Below are 24,249 nucleotides of genomic sequence, written 5' to 3'. Positions count from 1 at the left end.
ATCATAGAAGGCAATTAGGTTGGTCAGGCATGACTTGCCCTTGATAAATCCATGCTAACTATTCCTGATCACCTTCCTCTCTTCCAAGTGCTTTAGAATGGATTCCTTGAGGACCAGCTCCATGATTTTTCTGGGGACTGAGGTGAGGGTGACTGGTCTGTAATTCCCCAGCTCCTCCTTCCCTTTTTAAAAGATGAGCACTATATTTGCCTTTTTCCAATCGTCTGGGACCTCCCCCGATCAACACGAGTTTTCAGAGATAATGGCCAATGGTTCTACAATCACATCAATTATTTATTTGTATTTTCTTATGTACCATTTTATAAAAAGTTCCCTTCATAACAGTTAAGTTGGTGCAGATTATTGCTTTTGAAGGATATGTACCTAATTTTTCTAGACAACAGTCTGTAATGTGTCACTTTAAAGGGTCAGATTCCACATTCCTGCTTCTGTACACCAGCAGCTCACAGTAACATGGCTTGTCATAAATATGTTAGTGCAAATTTTACTGCAGTTTAGATATCCACAGAATTAATACATATTGCAAGTATATATTCTGTACTATGCCAAATGTACCCTAAACTATAGAATACCTGTATAAGCTTTCTTTTAAGAAATATGGTGATCTAGAAGAGTAGGATTGCTAGAAAGTGTCTCATATTTACTTTTCTTTAAACAAAGTTTCCATTCAATGAATCAGTATTAACTATTTAGGGTTCATATGTGTCTTGGATGATTTTTCCACTGAGCTGACGTATGTATCAAATGTCTTAATCTTTTTTACTGGCTTTTTCAGGAGTTTACAACTTGATAAATCCTTTCTTTTAAGGGGAATGGCAAACTTAGTAATAAGCAGCGCTAAAAGTATTTTCCTCTGTTTAATATTTGACAGTGTTTACTGCAAAACAGAGCATGGTAGAATTTGGAGACTACTCCAAATCGGAACTTATATAAGCAAAACAGTTATTACAAAATGGTCAGTTCCTGGAGATATGCCAAAATATGAATACTCAGCATGATCTGCTGTCTAGATAAAACAAAGACGATCAAAGAAGCATGTAAAAGTAAAATTTTTTCCTTGTATTTATTTATTTCATGCATCAGTTGAGGTTTCTAGTTAGTCACAGACTCAGGTGCCTCATCATTGTCTGAACTTCAGTGACTTTTTTCTCTCACAGAATTAAGGTTAATTTTTAAGCTATATTCATAGGAAAGGTCAAAGTAGGAAAAGCTTTTAATTTGGTCCTCTTTTCTCTCTACCATGTTATTTAGAAAACCGGCAGAAACTGTAGCTATTATACAGGAAATAGACTCTTTATCATAAAGAATGTAGCGGCTATTCTCAGAATAAATCCTCATCAGAATTTCACTAAGTGGCTTTCTTGTTAGCAGACTCACCACTTCAAGACCCTGCTCTGTCTTTCTTGTCAGTCTGAGGCATAGTAATGGACAGGTCAGTGTGGGAAGCTGCTGCTATGTATGCTGTATCTATTCGGTGAAGAAATAGCAGACATCAGTCTCCAGAGTTGTAAGACGTGACGAGACTCCTTGCTGAAAAGAGAGCTAGTATTGGTAATAAAATAATTTCCTGAAATAGTTGACTTGTTATCTGGGAATGTCCCAGTTTCTCAAACAGAACATACTTTATGTAAGAAGTTGACTGATTGACTGACTGTCAGGTATTCTGAATATGTAGATGAAATCCTAAGAAGAAGAATACATCACCTATTCCATGATATCCAGTCAGTGACTGGATGTACTCAGCCTTCAAACATTTTCATCTCAGTGCAAAAAAGTCTGTATGTTATCACTGTATTTCCTGTTATATATTACTGTTACCTATCTTGAGAAAAATGCTATGCCACTTTGTGAGTTTTATAAGAGAATATCTCAATATGAGCATTTATAAAATAATCTCTCTATAAGAGAATCATTTTGTAATTTATTTTAATATTTCACTCATATGATGCCCTGTCATACACAAATTAATTGTTTTACAGGAAAGAAAGAGTACAGTAGCTTTTAATGTGATTTGGTGGGAAATATGGAGAAGTTTCAACAGGTTTCTTATTCATTACATTTTTTTAAATAGTGTCCAGCATAACTTCACAATAAGGCTGTACTTGAAAACTAATGAAACTGTAATGAAGTACATGTTGGGAGCATAATGTCTAGTGACCCTTTCTTCCAAGATTATTTTACAAGAGAACCTTTTGTAATGAAAAGGTAATGTGCACTGAGCGTTCCCTATTGCAGTAGAAAGCCAGCAGTTCTGTCTTAGCCTCATTTCATTAAACATGTTAGCAGAAATACTGGCAGGGTTCCATTCCTTTTATGAAAGTCCTAGCTAAGTACTTTATAGTCTTTCAGTCTGCACAAAATCTCTGCCTTTTATAATCAGCTAAAGATTGGAATGGTTAAGATAGTCACTTAAGATTAGAAAGAATACAAACGACAAGAAGAAACAGTCTGCATAGTTAGATACTAATGTCATTACTCTAAGTAAATGTATGTTATTCTGTTTAAATGTTACATCCGTTGTTGCCTTGAGCAGTGTAGCATGCTCAATATGGACAAAGTCATGTTCTGTCTAAAAGAACTGTCCTATTTTTAAACTTTTATCTTAGTACTATTTACAGTGGAGCTGTGAATAAGAGCATTTTTGTACAGTTTGTGGTGCGGATGAGATTTTTCCTTCCTGTTCGACACACACAAAGTACAGTAATTGGTAATTAGAGGGTTATTGCTCTTATTAATCTTTCAGATTTTTTTTGTTATGCTTTCCCATCGTGTAACAGTGATCGTCATCAGACTGGAACTAATCACATTTAAGAAAGGTATGCTAGTATTAATTTTAAAAGATTAACTCTTAGCTCCTTCCAATGCAACTTCTTGTAATTAAATCCTGCACTCTAGTAGTCTTCTACAAGTACTGCAATAAATACTGACTAATCTGCATACTTGGGACTGGTATGCTTTTGAAGCAATTTCTGCTTTTACTTCCCCACTCCCCCAAACCTACTCCTGTACTCTAGGGAAAAAAAATATCTGTCATGCTCACATGCACAAATAGTCATTTCTGTTATAAATTCTCTGATAATTTTATTCAAACTAGTGGAAGGATGGCCTAGTGTTTTTCCCCCCTCTTAATTGATATCCAAAAGATTTCACACACATTTTCATGTTCATTAATTGTTCATAAAATCTTATTAAACTATCATACCTTGGGAGCAGGACGTTTAGGCCTGGATGTATAAAAGGAGTTAGTTATTGTGACATTGGAGCAGGAGGACTGGATCTTGGGTGTCCCACATCCTGGGTGAAAGCTCTAACCACCAGGCTATAGAGTCATTCTCATGCCTGAATTCAGTCACTATCTCTGACACACATCAGAACATTGCATGTTGTTGTTCTTCGTGACAGAAGATGATGCTGATGACAGTATTATGGCTTATAAGTACAGTTGTGACTAAAAAGAATGATGCGCAACCGGCAGTCCTTTCCACATGAAGTGCATAGCTTGATTTTAGGAAGGGATTACAGTCTGTGCCTGTTAAACCTGCCACTATTTACAGCTCAGCCTCTGTACCTCAAGATCCAAACGGCAGTTAATCTTGAACTGGGTAAACCCATTGTTGACGTTACGTGCCAGCGTGCTCTGTCTTTTTCTGACAACTCCCAGCTGTTAGCCTCAGTGTTGCAGGTTATGCTTCAGTGTGTCTTTAAGCGTTTCCTTTGGCCGCCTCATATGTGGTTGCCCACTTCAGTTTGCCATACAACTACTGCTCTGGCATTCTGGTATTGCCCATCCTCAGCACATGACCAGCCCAGTGTAACTGTGGTGTGGTAAGCATGGCTTCAATCCCTGTGGAGTGACTACATTCCATTATTGATAACTATCCTGTCATTTGATGCAGAATCTGGCATGCAGGTGTCATATAAATTGAACTTATCTAGAAGCTTAATGTGTGATGACTGTAACAGGTCCAGGTGTCATACCCATACAATAAGATGGACAGAACAATTGATTTATAGACTTTTAACTTAAATTTGAAGCTTAATCCCATGTTGCTGCCAGATTCTTCCTGGTAGTCTGACAAATGATGAACTGGTATTTTTTATATAATTTGTCAGCTCCTTGTCTATAGTGACATAATTTGACAATATACTACCATGATAACAGAAGTATGTAACAACATTCAGCTGTGTGTTTCTGATGGTGACTTTTGGTTTCATGTAGGGTTTCTCTAGTGCAAGTTGATACATGGCCTCTGTCTTTTTCAGATTGATTTTCAGCCCGTATCTTTCTGCAGACTTTGCAAATTTGTCCACAATCAGTTGTATCTTGTCTAAAATGTATGCCTCTAGAGCATGGTCATTGGCATGCAGTAGTTCAGGAACAACTGCCTCTAAGACCTGCGTGGAAGATAGCAGCCTGTTCCAGAGAATTAGAAAATTATCCCGATACCAGCATTCAGGGTAGCATCATCAAGCATTGCTGCACAGAAGAGTTTAAACAAGAGTAGACCAGTTATGCAGCCCTGCTTAAATCCTTTAGAGAGAGGAAATGGATCAGACAGAGCAGATTTGTCCAAGCATTCAGTCATGAAATAATGTCAGAATGTTGGTGAATTTTTCTGGACAACCAAACTTATGTAATGATTGCCAAACCCAGGTCTACTGATGGTGTTAAATGCTTTAGCCAGGTCAATAAAGACAGTGTAAAGGTCATGTTGTTCTCTGCATTTCTCCTGCATCTGATAGGCTATAAATATCATGTCCACCATTCCTTGTGTTGGCCTAAAACCACATTGCAACTCCAGTAACATGTGTTTAGTGATGTTGCATAGAACATGATCAAAGAGTACTATAGTTAGAACCTTTCCAGTGATGGAGAGTAATGAGTTACTGAGACAGCCACCACTGTCAGACTTTTCACCTTCTTCTATATGTGGAGACAACATGGAGTGTTTGAAATACAGTAAATTTTCATTACTCCATGTATTGAGAAATAGTCCATGCAGTCACCTCAGCAGGATCTCACCTCCATTCTTGAACATTTGTGTAGGAATGCCATCAGATCTGCAGTTCTTCATGGCACCGATTGCATTGCTGACTGTCCAGAGAGAGGTCTGCATCCCTCGTCATTACAAGACGGCTGATCCACTACTCTTATTAGTACTTCATCTGTGATGTTGGATGGTGTGTTCAAAAGATCACTGAAATGCTGTCGCCATCTCTGAAAGATTTCTTCTTTTTCAGTGATTAGTGTTAGGCCAAATGCACTCTTCAAAGGCACTGTAGTGGTATGTGTAGGATCTTATGCATCTTTCAAAGCAGCATAGAAGTCTTTGGTCTCACGATGGTCAGCGTAGCCCTGGATTTCATCTGTCTTAGCATTCCACCATCGATCTTGCATGTTTCTGAGCTTAGATTGGATATCATGACACAGATTCCTATATTTTAAAGCTGTACCTACAGGAACATGGGATACAAGAATTTGATTATACATGTCATGTTTTTTAGTGAATAGCTATTGAATTATTGAATCATTCTCATCAAACCGATCTTGGTAACGTTGTTTTGTTGTATCCAAGGTGGCGAGAGCAGTTTGATATATGGTATTGCGAAATGTCACCCACTTGCTATTTACATTAATTCTAGACTATCCCATAGCCGAATAGTTAAGGTATTCACCGGAGAGGTGGTAGATCCCTTTTCCCCCTCAGATGGAGTGGAGACTTAAACCAAGGGTCTCGCACATCCCAGATGAGTACCCTAGAACCATGCACAAAATAAGAGTCAACAAGGTGACAGTGATAATAACAACACCTATGTGTCCCAGACAGACATGGTTCTCAAGACCTACTGCAGATGTCAACGTACAGACCAATCACTCTTCCACTACGATATGATCTCCTATCCCAAGATGGTGGCCAGATTTTTCAGCTCCCAAGATACAGAAGCTCCAGCTGATTGCATGGTTCCTAACTGGTTCCACCCAGATGAGCTGGAATGCTTGGAACAACTTAAACACATACTAATAAATAGTAGAAAACCAACAACAAGGAAAACGTACCTGCAGAAATGGTGTAGATTCAACTCATGGTGCAGAGATAGACAAATCCTCACTGCATCCTCATCCATTCTAGCTATCATAGAATACATCCGAGAACTAAAAATATCAGGTCTATCAATTAGCTCCTTAAAGGTACATCTATCCGCAATTACTGTTTTCCATGACAAGATCAAGCACACAATAGTATTTGCTCACCCGATGGTAAAACAGTTTCTGACAGGGTTACAAAGGGTTTCCCAGTCATATGTGCCCCCCACAACACTGTGGGATCTAAATTTAGTGCTAAAAGCCATTACTAGGACACCATTCCAACCATTAGCAACATATTCACTTCTCCATATGTCTATGAAAGTGTCCTTTTTAGTAGCCATCACATTGGCTTGCCGCGAAGGGGAGATCAGTGTATGCATGGCCCACCCACCTTACACAATTTTTCACAAAGATAAGATCACTCTTAGGCCTCACCCAAAGTTTTACCAAAAATAGTATCAGACTTCCATATTAATCAACCTATTCACTTATCTACTTTTTATCTGGAACCGCATAGTAATGCATAGGAAGCAGCACTCCACACTCTGGATGTCAGACAGGCACTAGCCTTTTGCCAAGAGAGAACAAAGACATTTAGAAAATCAGATAAGCTCTTTGTATCAGTGGCGGAATGCACAAAAGGCAAAGCAATATCTAGTCAGAGGCTATCCAAATGGATAACAGGATGGTATCCATCTATGCTATAAACAAAAGAACTTACAAGCTCCCCCTGGGACCAGAACACACTCAACCAGAGCAATGTCCACTTCTATAACGTTCCCTAATAATGTTCCCATCACGGACATATGCAAGGCAGCTACATGGGCCTCCTCACATACTTTCACAAAACATTATGCAATTGATCATGCATCCAAAAGGGATGCTGCACTAGGACTAACAGAACTTTCCTCTTTCCAAACAATTGAATCCAAAGTCCCTCCATCAAATGAGGGGTACTTTAGTCACCTAAAGTGGAGCACCCACAGGGACATCACTCGAAGAAGAAGAAAGGGTTACTCACCTTATGCAGTAACTCAGGTTCTTCAAGATGTGTCCCCCTGTGGGTGCTCCACTACCCATTCTCCTCCCCTCTACTTCAGAGTTCAAACATGGGACTCTATGGTAGAGAAGGAACTGAAGGGGTTGGGTCGCATGTGCACCAGAAGAGGCACCAACAGCGCCGAGAAGGGAGGTTCACATGTGTGAACCAGACACATACTGTTATAAAGATCTCCAATCAAAGATCTCCAATCAACACAAGTCAAGGACAATGATGCAACGACATCTAAAGTGAAGCACCCATAGGGACACACATCTTGAAGAACCTCAGTTACTGCTCTCTCTTTCATGGGCGTCCCATACAATCTACAGAATTTCTTGATTTTAATAAGGCTTGAAATAAGAATGTGTCTAGCACCTTTTGTCTGAGAATATGTAAGAACTTTAAAATATTAAATAACACTCATAACATCTCTGTGAAGTAGGCAAGTGATATTTTAAAGATGGGGAAACTGATGTGTACAGAATCACTGGTTCTCAGTGAGTCAGTAGCAGAGCCAAAAATAGAACCCTGATCACCTGATTCCCAGTTCACTGTATTAAACCCAGAATAGTCCTGTGTTTCACTGGTACATCTTTCAGTGCTTGAGTTTCTGATGAAACTAAGAGATGCAGATGCTTGTGAAAACTTAAGAATAAGCAAATAATAAATTAACCAAACTCAAACTTCAGTTTTGAGTTCAATTTTAGTTTGGGAAATGTTCTTCCATTTTTAGTTAGCTGAGATTTTGTTCATACTTTGGAAAGAACCTTAAAGTTTAAATGAGGGCCATTTCATAATGGCAGGGCTAAAGTAAAACAATGCAGACATGTGACATGCTACTCTGCTTGAGTGAAAGTTCCTGTATTCAAGATTTTAGAGGAAAGTTTCCAATCTCAGATGTACCATGTGTTCTATAGCCTTTCATTTTATAAAGCACAGGTATAGATTTTTGAGAGTTTGGTTTGCGGTTCTTCTTCTGTGCACTTCAGTTTCTCTGAGGGAGAAATGTATCACTGCATTGATATGATTGCATTCTATTGATTAAATCTGTTTTAAAAGAAGTTAGTAAACAACAAAATGGAACTCCTGGGGTGCTTTTATAAGAAAGCACATTGTAGCCCTCTCTAGCACCATATCAAAGATTGATACAAAAACACACAAACTTCACAAGGAGCAATTGCTGGCACTTTAATTTGTGGTAGAAGTTTTGAGTTCAGAGTACTCACTTTCTAGCAAGTTAACTACTGCAGTGTGGGCAAAGTAGTTGCTCTTTGTGGAAGCGTTTCATGGCTGTTTTAAAGATAATTAATCCTTTACAAGGCTGCATGCTGATAAAACAGACAGATTGTTGTGTCCCTGAGCATAAATCTCTGTTCCTCTGTGTGAAACTAAGTACCCACTGACCATTGCAGAGTTCGAAATAATTTCATCTGTCCCTTTTTAAACAGCAAATAAATCTTTGTTATTAGTTTTCCTGTGAGTTGGCAGCTGTTGTTTTCCATATGGGTAAACAGTAAATGAGGTTCTTGATGTATACTAATCCAGCAGGAACAAATTAGTCTGTGTCACATCAGCCAGGAGGAGGGAGCTTATAAATGAGACAGTTTGTTTCACTTACAGATATCACTGGCATTAGCAATGAAGAGAGAGGAATCATTTACAGTTAGGAGTTAAAACTACCGTCCAAATTCTGCACTAAAACTGCAACTCACACTGACTTCAGTGGGATTGATGTAGACATACAAATCTGAGAGCTGGGTTCACTCCTGTTTGCTTGTTTGTTTATTTGTTTGTATTGTGGGAACACTTAGAGACCCTAGCCCACTAACCTAGGTACTGTACAGCACGTGTGGGTGTATCCAGTTTATTTTTTCATGCTTCCCTTAACTGTGTTCTCCGTCAGCTTTAATCGTGGCCACATATCAGGAAGCATCAACATTCCATTTGGCTCATCATTCACTGCAGAAGGAGAGCTCACCCAGTGCCCTGCTACTGCCACACTCCAGGGCTTCAAAGGAAAAGTTGTTGTGATTGTAGGACATGTGGTGAAGAACACAGCTGCTGTAAGTTTAGAACTATAACATATACTCACTCTTAATAATGTCCAGGGCCTGAAAGTTAATTTTCAGGCATCAGTAAATAAGTACCATGTATGGTACTTAGCAAATTGATTCCATACCTACGTTTTGGGGAGCACAGGTTTGTGTATGTTTTGCCTCTTTCCAGTTCAAGAGAAAGGGGTTTATATTTCTTTTAAATATACATTGTCTGGAAAATGTCAGTGTTTGATGAAAAGGGTTTGATAAACAGTTGTCATTGTCTTACAGCTTAAAAAGGTGCATTTTCAAAATGGCCAATATCTGAATTTGCAATGGAGAGATCTGGTTTTGTGAAATGGCTCAGTGTTCTTTCCACATCTGTAGAATTATAAAATGGAACATCCATAAGAAGAGAGAAAGGAGAAATAAAGAAGAATGGTTTTCAGTGTGTTATCAAGTCTAAAGAAAATGAAAAATTATATCCAATTAGCAGAATATTGGCACTTAACTGATCAGGCTTTCAGTATTTTGGGCATCCTTGAGCCAGTCTGCCCCAAGCGCTAAGGGGAAAAGGGCACATCCATTTAAATATGCTACAGTCCACTGACAGTGGTGAAGTGTCTCTGTTTTTAAGCATGTGGAGGCAGTGATAAGACTTGCCTCTTCATTTTTGTGGCTGACTTTACAAGCCAACCCAGGGGGGAGTGCTTTCCTTGGCACTTTTCTTCTGAGGGGAAATTAAATTGCAAAGTCGCTGCCGTCAGATCGATCTATCTGGATCGACTGAGCAGTTAGTGAGTGAAGACCTGCTCAATCGATCCAGAAGTCAACGCAGTAAAACCACCCCCTCAAGTGGCATAGCGCTGCGTCCACAGGAATGTGGATCCCGTCAGCGCAGTGCAGTGAAGACGCTGCGCAGAAGGGAACCACAGCAGTCAATGAGAGTTGCGCAAGCTACTCTGTGTAGCTTGTGTAACTCCCGTTGACTGCTGCCGAATCACCAGGTAAGTGCAGACCAGGCCTAAGTCCCTGCACTCAGAAAGGACATGAGCTAAAGGCCTGATAAGGACAATTAGAAAGTAGTGAACTACCAGTGACTCTTCATGTGGCTAATAGCAACAGAATGCATCTGTTTTTGCATTTATTTGAAGCACTTCACTATATCCCTAAAGGACGGGGAATATAGCAGAAACTTCCATATTGGTCACTTACAAAATTAATTCAGTGATGCATATCTATTCACTTAGATGGTACCAAACAGAGGTAGCATTTGGGCTGACTATCCAGCAGATCTAGAATAGTCTCAGATCAGTGAGTGTCTGTGGCATGTGCAGTCATGTGCATTAGAACTGAGTAAGTCTATGATAAATATTTCAGTGTGAAAATCAATTTAAATAACCATAATAGCTCACTAAATGCTGAATACATAAATCCTTCCTCAGAGGAACAAGTGCAAAATGCATAAAATGCTAAGTGCCAAGTGGAGATGATTTAATGGCAGCTTTAAGCATTTGATGGTGGGTTACGCAGCAGCTTTCAACAATTACGTTTCAAACCACTAAATATCATCATTTATCTTAATAAGAGCTTTACTATTCAACACCTTCCTGGGAAAGGGGACAGGGAAGATAAAATGTCCCAGTGTGTCAATGAGTCTCATTATTGAAGACATCCCCCCATTTGTAAATCAGTTCTCAATAGTTGTCTTGCAGCATCATTGCTGGTAACACTTCATTTGGAACACAAAGGCAACATGGGTACTAATTAAAAAACAGGACAAAGAAAGAAACTGAAGAAGCTATTGATGGGAATTGACTTAACTAAAGATTAGGTAGAGAATTAAGGATTTGGCCTCTTGATCAGTCACACTAGATCTGAATGGAGGATCCTTTACTTCCCTTTTTACATGGTGTGATGCTACTTTGTATACTACCCAAAGTCACCTTAACCTTCTTGCTGCCATATCTGATTTCAAAGTCATATTTAATTTATTGTCAACTACTGCCCTAGGAAGGGTGTGAAAAATATGCCCAAAACCTCCTAGACTGAGAACTAAACCAGGGTGAAAGATACCTTTGCTGCCACATTCCCAAAGCCATGCTCTCTGCAATAAGAAAACAGTGTTAGTGTTTGCCTGTAACATTGTCAATCATCTATTTAATATATTTTGAAAAATGTAGCTTACTCTGTGCATATTGGTTTTGTTTTATGATTCTTGTTAATATTACTGCTGCCCTCAAAGTTTTTAATAGCAACAGAGAAACTGACCAAAGAAAAGGATTTTCATCAAATACTTGCACTGACCAACATTTTTGCCCCTCAAATCAATCGAGTACTGAAACTTCACTTGAAGAGACTCATTAAAACTGTCTGTTAGCTTTTTATGGTTTGTACATTGAAACTGTCTCAGATTGACTCTGCTCAAAAGGTTTATAAATCCATTGCATGTGTTTCTGCATCTCTCTATAAAAACATGGCAATATCAACTTAATTCTATACAAACAGATAGTATGTGTTTGAAGATGTTCATGAATTTCACCAACCCAAAATTAGTGGCTTGGGAGTTGACTTGTCCAAAACAATAGTTATTAATTTTTCATTGTACTAGCTCGTTGTTCCATGTTCAAGTCACTAATCTGAAAAACAGCAAATAAAAGTGTAAAACCAAAGTTTTGCACAATGAAAAGTTCTTAATAAGATCTTAATTTTTAAAAATTATCAAGTTTCAAACTATTCCAAGTAAACAGAAATTAGCCAATGATTGTTTAATCCTTTGATGTGAGAACCTAAAGTGTTTGTTAGTGCCTAACCCGAAAAAGGCACGAAAATGATCAGATAATTTAGATGTATTGATTAAATACATACAGGACAGAAGGAATGGATATGAAAAATGCTGCTGAACAATTTGACTGAATAACTGTAATTAGAAAGTGGAAGATCTCATTTTAATTTTGCATCAATAGCCTGCTTTATATCATTACAATGCATTCGAAGTTGACTGTTTGAATAGATTTGTAGTGAATTCTTCCTTTTCTACTTGCATCCTTTGTACTTGGTTTAGCTTCCTCATAATGAAACACTTAGGTTGGCTTTAGAAAGTGCTTCCTTCCCATATAGACAAAAACATTGCTTTCAGCAAGATAAGTGGGAACACAGCAATGGCAAAGAAACTAGTTCAGTGTTGGCTTCATTCAAACACTTCCCTAGTCTGGGATTAAGCCATGTTAAATACTACTTTCCAATAACCCCTTAATTTAACTCTCTCTAAAGGTTAAACGAATAGGTTGGCTGACGTATGAAAGCCTGAATGAATGTGCTATTAGCAGAGTAATATTAGCACAGAGAGAAGGTGGGTGGAGTTAGTGCAATGAACCCCTTGGAATGTTTATTGCTTTGAGGGTGGCTGTAATTTTATGTCAGTTTTGCAACTTCTGAGAGAATACGGAGCCTTTCCTGACTGGCCAAATAATTGCCTGTATCTGGGAATAGCCAGAAACCACTAAGAAAAAGGATGCTGGGAGAGAGATTAAACTGTCTGAATTGAGTCTGAACATGTAAGCGTACAACCTTTAAATGACTGAAATGACAATGCTTACACTCTCATGCCAATTAATGTATTAAACATCCCCTTTCTATATTTGTACATGGGAAACGATCTCTTACACTCCAGCATGGATAACTGAAGTGGAGTGTATAACGGTCAAGCTGATATTTGGATATGCACCACAGAAGTCCTTGCTTAATTTGTGGCTGATGGAATGTCAATGCATATTTAAATTGTTGGTCAAAGTTTGACAGTCAGTGAGCTAAAGATGGATGGAATAGGGTAAGTCACAGAAATGTGGCAAGGGGCTAGTTTTGTGGAAGGAGGGACATCATTTATTTACCCCAGAAATATCAATTCTGATGGATTATCTGTGGGTTGTTTTTTATTTTTAATGAAGTCCTGTTTTTATCTGTGTTACGGCCAGGTTGACTGAAATTAAAGGAGATCAAGTGACTTGCCCAATGTCAGAGAGTGTGGTAGTGACTCAGCTTTAACAATGACATATACTACTACCTGGGTGTACTTGGAGAAAGGCTATTTTCTTGATTTGCCAAGATTATTTAATGCATTTCTTATTTTTAGTTAAATGTTTAATTGGAAAAAATGTTTTCAGGCCACTCATTTTTCCCATGATATTAATACAAATACACAGATTATATTAGCCAAGCTCTGTAATCTTCAGTCACCAGTCGATCATTTCTCAGCAGTGAAGTAATCCCTTTAACAAGAAGGCAGATGTAGTAGAGTAATGTTCTGTTGATTTGTTGATAATTTGTTCTGTTATCTGTTGATAATAATAATTAGATTCTCATCTTTTTCTTACTGTGGGAAAATATTGTTGGATAGAACATTGGCATTAGTATAGGATCTCAATATAAAGAGATCATTTTTGAAGTATGTAGATCATTTTTTAAATTCCTCTTACAAGTTGTTGTACCATAATACTGTAATAATTCTCACCAGTCAAGAGTAGCTATGAGATAAAATCTATTAATTATCTCCGAAGCAAAGACAAGCAATCTGGGTTTTGTATGAGGTCTTCTTGACTCTTTACAAAGCACAAAGAAAGGTTTTAAGTTCAACCTCTCTTTAACATATTCCTGGCCCCAAAAATGTCTTGTACCTTATTAAAGTGACATATTGTCTGAATTTTCATAGTGACTCTTTCACATGGGAACCTTTCCTTTTGCTTTAAAAAAAAAAAAAAGGTGGGGGGGAAAGTGAGGTGGGGAAGAAATAGGTAGCAACTGAAAACAGACTATTTAATGGCATTGAGAGACAATTACCAGAATGCATTTTTGCTGGCATGTTCTTTATATGACTGAAAACTATAAGTGTGGCATAGTACTGTTCTGTAATTGCTTGCCATACTTCTGGAAATCAGCCAAGGTTAAAACATAAGCATCTCTCCAGCTGTTACATTTTACAGTAAATTTTAAAATAATTATTTTAAAATAATTTTATGTAATAGATGTTCAAGTCAGGAGGTAAGACAATCAGTGTACAATTATCAATGTTGTTAATTAGTGTTATCGTTCCTAATTATCTTAGTACAGCACTAAGGATGTTTCACTATGTGTTTAAAGTATTGAATTTAGTACTAAGAAGTTTGATGGTCTTGCTTATATGGAAGTTGGGATTTTTAAAGGAACCTAAGGGTGTTAAGTGCCCAACTTCCATTAAATTTCAATGGGATTTTGATGCCTAACTCCCTTATGCTCTCTTGAAAACCCCAGTCAAAGAGATTAGTCTCTCCAAGATAAAGGTTGGTGCTACTTTCCTATTATAAACCCATCTTTTGATACATGCACATGCTGCTAACTTAATTAAAAAACAAACAGAAATCCCTGAACTTTCACATGGGTGAAATTAACCAAGGATCAATTTTTTTAAAAGACTCAGGGACAGATTTATAAGTGTATTTAAGTGCCTAAATATGCAGTTAGGCTCCTAGCTGGATTTACAAAAGCGTAAGCATCTTAGGCCATGACTACACTGCAAATGTAGATCAATTTATCCGGTTCAATTGAGCAGCAGTGAAGACACCTAATAAAACCACCTCCCCACGGCACAGTGCAGTGGAGACAGAGCACTAAACAGAAGTTCTGAAGTTAATGGAAGTTACACAAGCTACTCAGCGTAACTGCTGCTGAATTTCACCGGCGGTGTAAACCGGGCCTTAGAGTACGTCTACATTTTGAGCTAGAGATGTAAATTCCAGCTTGAACAGACATACCTGCACTAGCTCTGATCCTATTAACATGCGACAAATAAAATGTAGGGCCGTGGCTCCATGACTAGTTGCCCTGAGGGCATGTCCACCCAAGACACTAGGTACATATTCAAGATGGCTGGCCCCTCCTGGCACTTGCACTGGCACAGATACCCTCTGGTTAGCTCAGACCTAGTACTACAAGTATGTCTCCTCAAGCTGGAGGTGTAAATTCCAGCTTGATGTGTAGATATACCCATTGGCACCTATCTGCTTCTTGAGACACCTAAATACCCTTGTAAATCTGGCATGGGGCAAATTGGAGTAGGCATTTTGTGATGTCAGTCAAAAAAAGAACGGGTGTTTCCCTTGAGACTTTTTTCTTTTAATTTATCTTAACTCTAGATTACAGTGATTTCCTCTGTTGGCCTTGTTGAAGGCACTAGTACTCACTTATGGCCTGATTCACAGCCCATTGAAGTCAACAGAAGTCTTTCCATTGGCTTCAGCAGGCTTTGAATCAGGCCCTCATTTTGGTGGGATTAAGATATTTATTCAGATAAGAGCAGTTTCCATATACTTAATAAAATGTACATGGTCCCAGTGCAAACATGATGTTCTTATGATTCCCAGTGGACATTTTATGAAATCTGCAAAAAAGAGAGTCCTGTTGCTCTCATCACCACTCTACACTTCAAAATGCCACAGGATCTTAGGGGTGTGATTCAGGGCTGTAAGCCAGGAGGTCATCCTGAGTTACAATCTCACCCCCTACAACTGGCCTTAATTACTTTGCACTGATGGTTTGCAGTACTACACAGGCATTATTTGGTTAGGCTTTACATTGCCTCTAGCAAGTAGGTTAAAAAAATAAAGTTAAAAAAAAAACAAGACTCAGGAGAAATTTCCCCGTGTTCCTTTGCCAGCTCATAAATCAAAAGCAGCCCAGCGCAGAAACCCCAAATGTGCATTATTCTGTTATCCTTGGTGAAGTGAATGCCTCTGACAGTTGTTAGAAAGTTTGATGTTTTATTTTAGGAGGAGTTTGATCTGTCTGTTTTATTACACTGAGGGTGTTTTTGGTTCTAGAAGGCACCGATGGGGAATTGTGGAGCTCTGAGCTTTACCTCCCCAGAAGTTTCCATCAATTCTGGTGAAACACTGACAAGAGGGAGGAGAGCTTGGTGCTTCACGTCCCCCAAGCCCTCTGTGAAGGCATGAAAGATGGATGGGGCTGAGCCAGTTGTTTGATCTGGAGATGCCATGCTTGAAGGGTTCCTTCAGAGATGTCAACCTTGCGGGTTGTTTTTCGTAACTGGGAAGCTCCACGGGGGCCTTCTGTAAACCTTCCAATACGAATAAAGGAGACTTGAGTCACTACATGGTCTCTAGACAGGACCTTTAAGTTCTGGATGGACTGAGCAATTCTTAAACATTTTTAAACTATTAAAGCAATTCTTAGGCCCCACCCAAACAAAAGAAGTTTAAATTAAACAAACATATGTCTGACATTTGGCGGGATAGGAGGGGAAATGCCTTAAAAGACTATTATCCCATTTAAAAAACAAAACAAAACCCCTAACCTAAACTTCTTTGAAATCTTGGGCAACTCAGGGCCTTAAAAAACAAAACAAAAATACCCCACTTTATTATCAATTGATACATTTTCTATTGAATCCTAAAATGGTATTTTCCCCATTATTGTTTCACCCCCACTCAGCCATATTGATATGGAGCATTAGCTTTCATGGAATTGTTTTGGTTGGTACAGATTAGCTGGATTATAAAAGCAGTCTCAGGAATCGCGTTACTTTTCACTTTCACTTGTTCTCAGGGAGATTTGTGTTTGCTCTCGCATTTTTACATTCCTAAATTGAAGATTCAACGCTTAGGGCAGCATCATTTTCTTTCATGTGCATCGTTTCTCATATAACATTATCTGGTTCCAGATAATAGCTGTCCATCTGTGTAGATAAATGGGCTACTTTCAAACTCTTGTGTGTAGCACCTTTCAGCTATCACATTGTTGCTGAAGTTATGGAATGGAAAGTGTAATTTCTTCACCACTTCAGAATGCAAAGAATTCCTCATTCATCTTGTTAGAACAATAAGTGCATTTTTAACATACTGTGCATTTACTGCTACATTTATTCCTTAACTCCTTCCCTTTCTGTCTTTTCAGTATATGATGATACTTTAATAGTTATCAAATAATAGTGCCTAGCTAATTGGTTTTTTTTTTAATTTGTCCATCACCTGAATATCAGAGTGCAATGTCATTTATCAAGAGCATCAGTCAAAATGCACTGCAGAACTTAGTGTGTGATAGCAGGATACACATGGCCAGTTAGTGCGTGGCAAACTGGTGTGCCCCCCTGACTTAAGCTTACTAAGTCTCCAGGTATACAAGCTCTTAGTGCTAGAAATAGTTAAACTAAAAATACCTTCTCTGAAACATTGGGATTAAGTGCCTTTCTAGTGCAACAGAGAAAACTTGTTCATGGATACTAGTGAATAATTTGTTTGCTTAGTTAAATCTAGTCTCCTTCACTAATATTAAAGTCAATCTACTGGTGAGTTTTACATTAAAACAGCTTGCAGTCCATCAGCGGAGGCTTTTGTAGCAAATGTTTACAAAGTAATGAAAAGAAATTAACATTTGAGGAATCTTGTGACAATTGACAAGTATTACAAAGTTTGAATGAGAGAAATCTCTACCAATTTCTAATGTGAGTATCTCCTTAATTTCTCATTTTTCCAGTCTATTGCTTTGCTTCCTTGTACTGATGATGGGTCACAGAATTCTTTCAATTAGTATTCTGGTACACTATACTATTTCACCTACCTTCCCAACCCACCCTTTAATTTTCCCTTACCACAGCAATGTCTGTGAAAGTGAGAAATTTAAATATCACTACCCTCATGGCCAACCTGCAGAGAGTTGAGAACTGACTCTAATCCATTATTGTTCAGACTGCATTCTGTCACAGGAATCTCCACTATATACATTCTGAGACCATGATGTGTCTAGTGTAATTCAACTGGTACCCTTAAAAGCTGTGTGGTTTTACTGCTTTGAGTAGTCTGGTATAAACACAGTTTGATAAATGATTTATAAGGGGAGCTAAGGTTCCCAGTTAAACTGTGGAGATCATTATGACTCCAGATACGTGATGGTACTTAAATGATGGAAAGAAGGGTCAAACCTACTGTGTATGTTTGTATGTAAAGCTGATGAAATATGGCATTGAATACTGGGTTAAAATGAATTTCCTTCAGGCTGCCTGTGCCTCTTTTTGAGCGTTTGAATGAGTGAGTTTTACTCCCAAGAATACTTGTAGAAAGCAAATGAAATATTTGCAAGCTCAATGGTTCACACTGAAAGGGATATATTTTATGTGGAATTAATTAACCCAGAAAAGAGACAGGATTCACATACCTCTCACCAGAGCTCTGGGGTGACAGCGGTCAAATGAGCCATTCAAAGATCTCCATGCACCTTTCATATATACATGTTATTTTTTATGAATGTAACATGAGAAAATTAAATTGAATTCTGCATGCAGCTAGTAAATCTCACAGTAGCCTTATATTTTGGGAACAATGTCTTGAGCAAAACCTATGTGACCCAGAAAAGAAAAAGATTAATTTTTTCTAATATTTTTTAGTATTCCCTGATCCTATTTATTTGCTTCCCCACCTTCAGAGGCTTAAATCCTTCTTCCTGAAGTTATGCTTCTCCAATCAAGGAATGGAAACAGTGCCATCCAACTTTTGTTGTTCAATCACAAATAAACACACTTCAAATTTTGAATATTAAGTAGTGAATTCTTGCAAAGAACTGTTTGTGATCTGTCCATAATATATAAAAAAGTGTAAATCTGAGTAACTGATACATTTGAGGAAACGATGATCTGTTTGTAAACATTGAGATTTACATACAAGAAGAGGATGCAAATAAGAATTTTACATGTCACAAGGATGCATGGAATGGAGATTTGGATAATGTTTGCACAATTTATATATATTCCAAGAAGCCTTTTAAAAAAAAACAACAGTTTTACGGGTTATTCTAAACTAAGTATCCCCAATACCTATTGGCTTCTGTGCTCATAGTACCCCTATAAATCAGGCCACTTTTATTTAGCTACAAAATATATGGTTTAGGTGCCTAAGTTTGATAGCTTGTCATAATATTTAAAAAAGAAAATATGAGCCCATACACAATGATTATTTGGTACAATGAAGCAATGATGTCAGGATATGGGGGAGACTAATTTTTAGTGTTCTGAAATTAACATTTCTGCTGCTGACACTGTAGAAGAAATCTATCAAAGTGGCTCAGAAGGTTACACTACTTCATAGTATTCGTATGCAAGGAATTTTACTCTTTTTAGACTGTTAATTCTTAATCTGTTTTTGAGCAACATTAATTTTCTCTTTGTATTGCTTGTTTTATTTTCTCATGTCTTTAAAGTTAACTGCATGATATTTGTACATAACTGTAGGCTCTGAAAAAGACTTGAAGTAAATATTTGAAATGACCTTTCCTCCCCTTTCCCTTGGGTAGTACACATGCCAGAAATAATCCTTTCATCTTTTTTGATGATGCAAGCTGCACACAGTGTACCTTGGCAGGGTAAGATACCAGGTGGCATTGGAAAGTTTTTTGCACACTTCCATCTCAAGTCTTACAATGGATGTGTGATGCATACGATCTTGTTCTTCCCTCTCTGGCTGACTTACCTATCTGCAAGAAGCAAGAACCAATGCATACAAGAAGAAAAATTTAATAAGTTAGTATTTTAATTAGGCAAACTGGAGAAAGTTTAGCTAATACCAATAAAACTATTCTAAATATAATCTAATGCCAAAATCTACAGCTGCTTCCCCTTTCAGAACACAACATACAATAATAAAACATGAAATTGGCGATCTTGTTTTCAGTAATCAGGTCAGGTAGTTGTTACCCTAGGGTCAAATCCTGGCCCACTCCAGTTCTGCAGCATGAAGCCATCTGATGTTGTACAGCATGAATGTTCCCCAGGGCTGCAGAGTTCTCTTTGTGTGCTGAGATTAGGAGTTTGAGGGGTAGCTGGGTAGCTTGTATGGCAGCTAGGTAGCGCCCTCATTGTAATGTCTGGGCCCCTGTCCTCCAGTTGTCGACCACAATATTGAGAGTGCTGGGGGATGACATCAAGGAAAGACAGTACATCCCCAGTCTCCCAGAAGGAGGAAGAAGTGGTTTCTCTCTGACTGTTAGAGGTTAGGGCTAGGTCTGCTGTTCAACAATCACAGACTGAAGCAGCTAGTTCATGTCAACCACCTCACACTGGTGTATGTAGTGTCAGCTGCTAGAAGGCCTGGCCAGACAAAGGACTCCCTGGTCAAAGGCTGAATCGTAGCTCAGTCACACGGGATAAGTAGTGTATTAGCCTCCTCCTGCATGTAATCAAGCTCCTCATAAGCCAACCAACTGAGGACAATTGTTCCCAGAATAGAAAGGTGATAGAGGATCGATAGAGGTGACGTGAGGTCGAACAGCATCTAAAGCAAGCTCCTTGTTGACCACTTTACAATGGCATAGCCTGGCAGAGCAAAAACTTTCCTTTATGCTTATCAGGAGATGAAAAACACATGTATGGTCATTCAAAACTCTGTGTGTGTTTGTGTGTTTGTTTGTGTGTTTGTTTGTTTGTTTGTTTTTCACTTTAAATACTATTAAGGAGCCAGGATCCTGTTCCCTGTGGCAATTCTAGAAGAGTTTCTGCTTTCCTAGAATTGCAATAAACTCACAGGAAAAAAGGGGACAGGGAACAACAGAGAGGAATTCAGGTGTGGGAATGTCATTGCATAAGTCCCCAGCCTGAAAGATTCTGCACCTTGCTCCAGCTGACTGAATACAAAGCCCCTCTATCATCTTTCTACACAGGGAACAACTGTCCTTGGTCGGCTTATGAGGAGCTTGATTACATGAAGATAGGAGGCTAAGACACTTCTTACTCCTGTGTGACCAAGCTATGATTCAGCCTTTGACCAGGGTGTCCATTGTCTGGCCAGGCCTTCTAGCAGCTGACATCAGTATGAGGTGGCTGACATGATCTAGCTGCTTCAGCCTGTGATCATGATGTTTTCCTAGGTGTTTGTCTCTGTTGGTCTCTGGTAAGTCCTACCAATGGATTTCTTTGTTTCTTGTTGAGTGGTTTCTACAGTTCTCCCACATGCTTCCCATGACCCCTTCAGCTTCTTCCTCTCCCCCAGAACAAACACATTCTCATACTTAATTTTCATTAGAATCAATGCCGCCTCCTCAGATTCTTGTCAGCTGTTTACTTGCAAGAGCTCTTGCTCTGCCACTTTGTCACCATCTCATTGTTACTTTTCCTGTCCTGTGTCTCTCTTAACTATTTGGATACTTGCTTCTCCTTGCTCTTCAATATCACTCCTCTCCTCAGACCACCCAGCTAGCAAAGACACTCTTCCTCTATGTTTCTCTGATGCTGTCCGCACTCCAATGGCTGTTTCCCAATTGTCACAGGCCTCTCAAGTCTGGTTGCCATGGGGCCCCTCTCAGAAAGGCCCCAAGAGCTCCCACAGCATCAGCAGGATTTAAATGGGCCATTTGTCAAATATGCAATAAAAGCTCATTTCTAACTATACCCTGATTACTGGGGCATTGCAAAAGTACCGTGTAGCACAAGATTTATGATGTACAAACCCTAAATGAGAAGCAATTATGTGTGATTCAGATTAACTTTTTAGATAAAATCAAATGGCAGTCATATTAAGACTAGTGTGTGCTGAATCCCTATTTATAGTTAAAATTTAAAATATTAATAGACACTGTATGTAGCTCTCCAAGAGTTATGCATGAGAGTAAAAAGTGATAGATATATGATATAGATATGACATGAGATATAGATATGGGATGAAATAAATGTATTTCACTAAGAGTGTATAGTAATTTTTCCAGCATATCACTGATGAATACAGCACAGTACTTCTTTTTTAAAAAGAAACACATGCATATATCATCCATATATGAGTGTGTGTGCATGCAAGCACATTTAGTGACTAAATATAGTGGGGGAGTCTGAATATGCTTCAGTAATAGCTCGCTGCATATCGCAAGAAGCTCTGGTTGAGAGAGCTTACTATGGATGCATGGTATTTATTCCTCTGTTGCAAGCTGACATCACTTGGCAGTTACATATTCCATCTTGCTTGATAGCCTGTAATGTTTATTTTTTTGATCTTTCAAATTTTCCATTGTCTGACAGAAGCCAATGAGGAAAGAGAGAGAGACTCTCCAACAGAACTTGCCTTTGGTCTTCCTTAGGGTAGTACCTCCAAGAGACATGACCCTGGAAATTCCCTGACTGTGATCAGCTGCGACCCCTTATAATATCTGGACAAGTCTTCAGTGGTCACAGATCATATGCTGAATTCTCACACCCTATTCAAGTTTAACCTGAATCATTTGGAAAGGAATGCAATAACTTTCTTTGACATACAGATGTACAAAAATGAATTATGTGCATATTTAAAATGCCTTCAGAGCAAGGGTATCATAAAACGCACATATTACATGGTGAAAAATCCAGGTGGGGAAGAAGTTTAATACTTTGCTACTCTTAATTGTTGTTGTCACCCTTAAACGAAATGCCCATTTTTCTGTCTTAGGACTGAGCAGGTAACATTGAAGTGCATCATATTAAGCCTTGATAGCTATTACAGTCATGATAATTTAAGTGAGAGGTAGAAAAAAAAAATTCTTCCAGCTACAGTTTAATGTACCAAATTCAGTTGACACTTGAATGGAAGCTGTTGCTCTGCTGGAGTTGGTAATTTAGTTGGTTGTGCAGAAGTAATTTTTAGTACTTCATACATCTAGTACTTCATACTTCCTGTGAGTTGTGCAAATGGATAATAAATGATAAAAAAGCAGGAAAGAACCAAAGTTGTACAGAGTTATTAAGTTATGGGTGTGGGAGATGGCTGTTTTCTCTCCAGAGAACATTTGGTTGGGAAATCGAGTGTCAGGGTAATGTCATTATGACTGATGCTGGGAGTTGGATGGATATGGATGGAAAATTTTATCTACCCTTTTACACCACTAGAGGATGGTCCCTCTGGATCAGATGTTAAAGAATCTTGGTAGTGATGGGTGAGGAAACTGGACCTGCAGATGCCTGTGCAGTATATCGTCTGTAGATAAAGAGAATTCAGAGCTACCGATCTGACACTTTTCATGATCATCAAATTCAATGCAAACATAAAATCAAACTATCATGGACTGCTATGCCAGAGTAGTTAATAGGAAAGCAGTTCTGTTTCTGGATTCACAGATGAATCCAGATATTATACGGGGCTATTATTAACATTGTCCTCTGTTTAACTCTGCTTTCTTAGCTCAGAAAAAGGAATATAATACACAGCATACTAATGATGTATCTCTGTTTCAGTTTGCAGCTCATCTAGTGAAAATCAAATATCCAAGGGTCTGCATTCTGGATGGAGGCATAAACAAGATCAAGCCAACTGGTCTGCTGACAGTTCCTTCTCCACAGATATGAGCAGCTATAAATTTTAAAGTTAGAGAGTTCTGTCAGCTGTGTGAGCGTAATAAACCCTAAGGGCATTATGACATCTGCAGTATACAAGAAATCCAAATCATCAGTGTCTCCTTGTGGATCTGGAGTGAAAGGAGCTTTGATTTTATCATTTGACACGGAACTTCAATTGGACTGGATGAAAAATGTGAAGCTTTAAATCTTGCAAGGGACTTCCTTCAGCAGCAGTGAAATCTGTATCCAATCGAGCAATATCAGGTTCCAGTATAAAAGCAGTGTAGCTAAGGTAACTATTTAGGGTCTATATATTTCAGCAAAATAGAAGATTATTTTTAAAAGTATTTTAGAGAATGAACGTTGAAAATAATAGGCTGAAATTGTATCACACATCTTAGTACAAATAACATTTTTCCTCTCAAATCTTTAAAGAATGAATGCTGCATTTAGTGATCCACTTTTGTTCTGTTTTCTGATCTGGACAGGAAATGAAAATAAACAAATCCCAAATTGGAAATCAGTTTTTGGAATGCTGCTGAATCTATCCAAATATATACTTTCTTTGAGAGAGCTGTTCATTCAGCTTTTGTTTACTCTTTGTTATTACCATAGCTGTTTCAGAGTAGGCCTAATCCTGTGCAAATAATTTAATGACATTACCTGAAACATGAGAATTTTTTAAATATGCAGAAAAAATAAGCTTCCGACTGTACTGTAGGAAATGAAAAAA

General features: G+C 38.3%; 1 protein-coding gene across 2 annotated transcripts in view; it reads left to right on the top strand.

The window, feature by feature from the left end:
- The window catches only part of TBCK (TBC1 domain containing kinase), a 194,228-nt gene extending 170,189 nt beyond the window's left edge, over nucleotides 1–24,039 (top strand). For both annotated transcript variants that reach the window (XM_067568243.1, XM_067568242.1), the window contains exons 26-27: nucleotides 9,055–9,214; nucleotides 23,415–24,039. In XM_067568243.1, the coding sequence (XP_067424344.1) occupies nucleotides 9,055–9,214; nucleotides 23,415–23,525 (271 nt within the window). In that variant the 3' untranslated portion in view covers nucleotides 23,526–24,039. The remainder of the gene's footprint in view (nucleotides 1–9,054; nucleotides 9,215–23,414) is intronic.
- Nucleotides 24,040–24,249: the final 210 nt, after the last annotated feature.

Source organism: Emydura macquarii, unplaced genomic scaffold (genome assembly GCF_026122565.2).
Source record: "Emydura macquarii macquarii isolate MOO-44397 ecotype Brisbane River unplaced genomic scaffold, CSIRO-AGI_Emac_v2 contig_2863, whole genome shotgun sequence".
NCBI classification, from domain to species: Eukaryota; Metazoa; Chordata; order Testudines; family Chelidae; genus Emydura; species Emydura macquarii.
The sequence above is the reverse complement of the archived record's forward strand: the minus strand, read 5'-3'. Positions and strand labels throughout refer to the sequence as shown.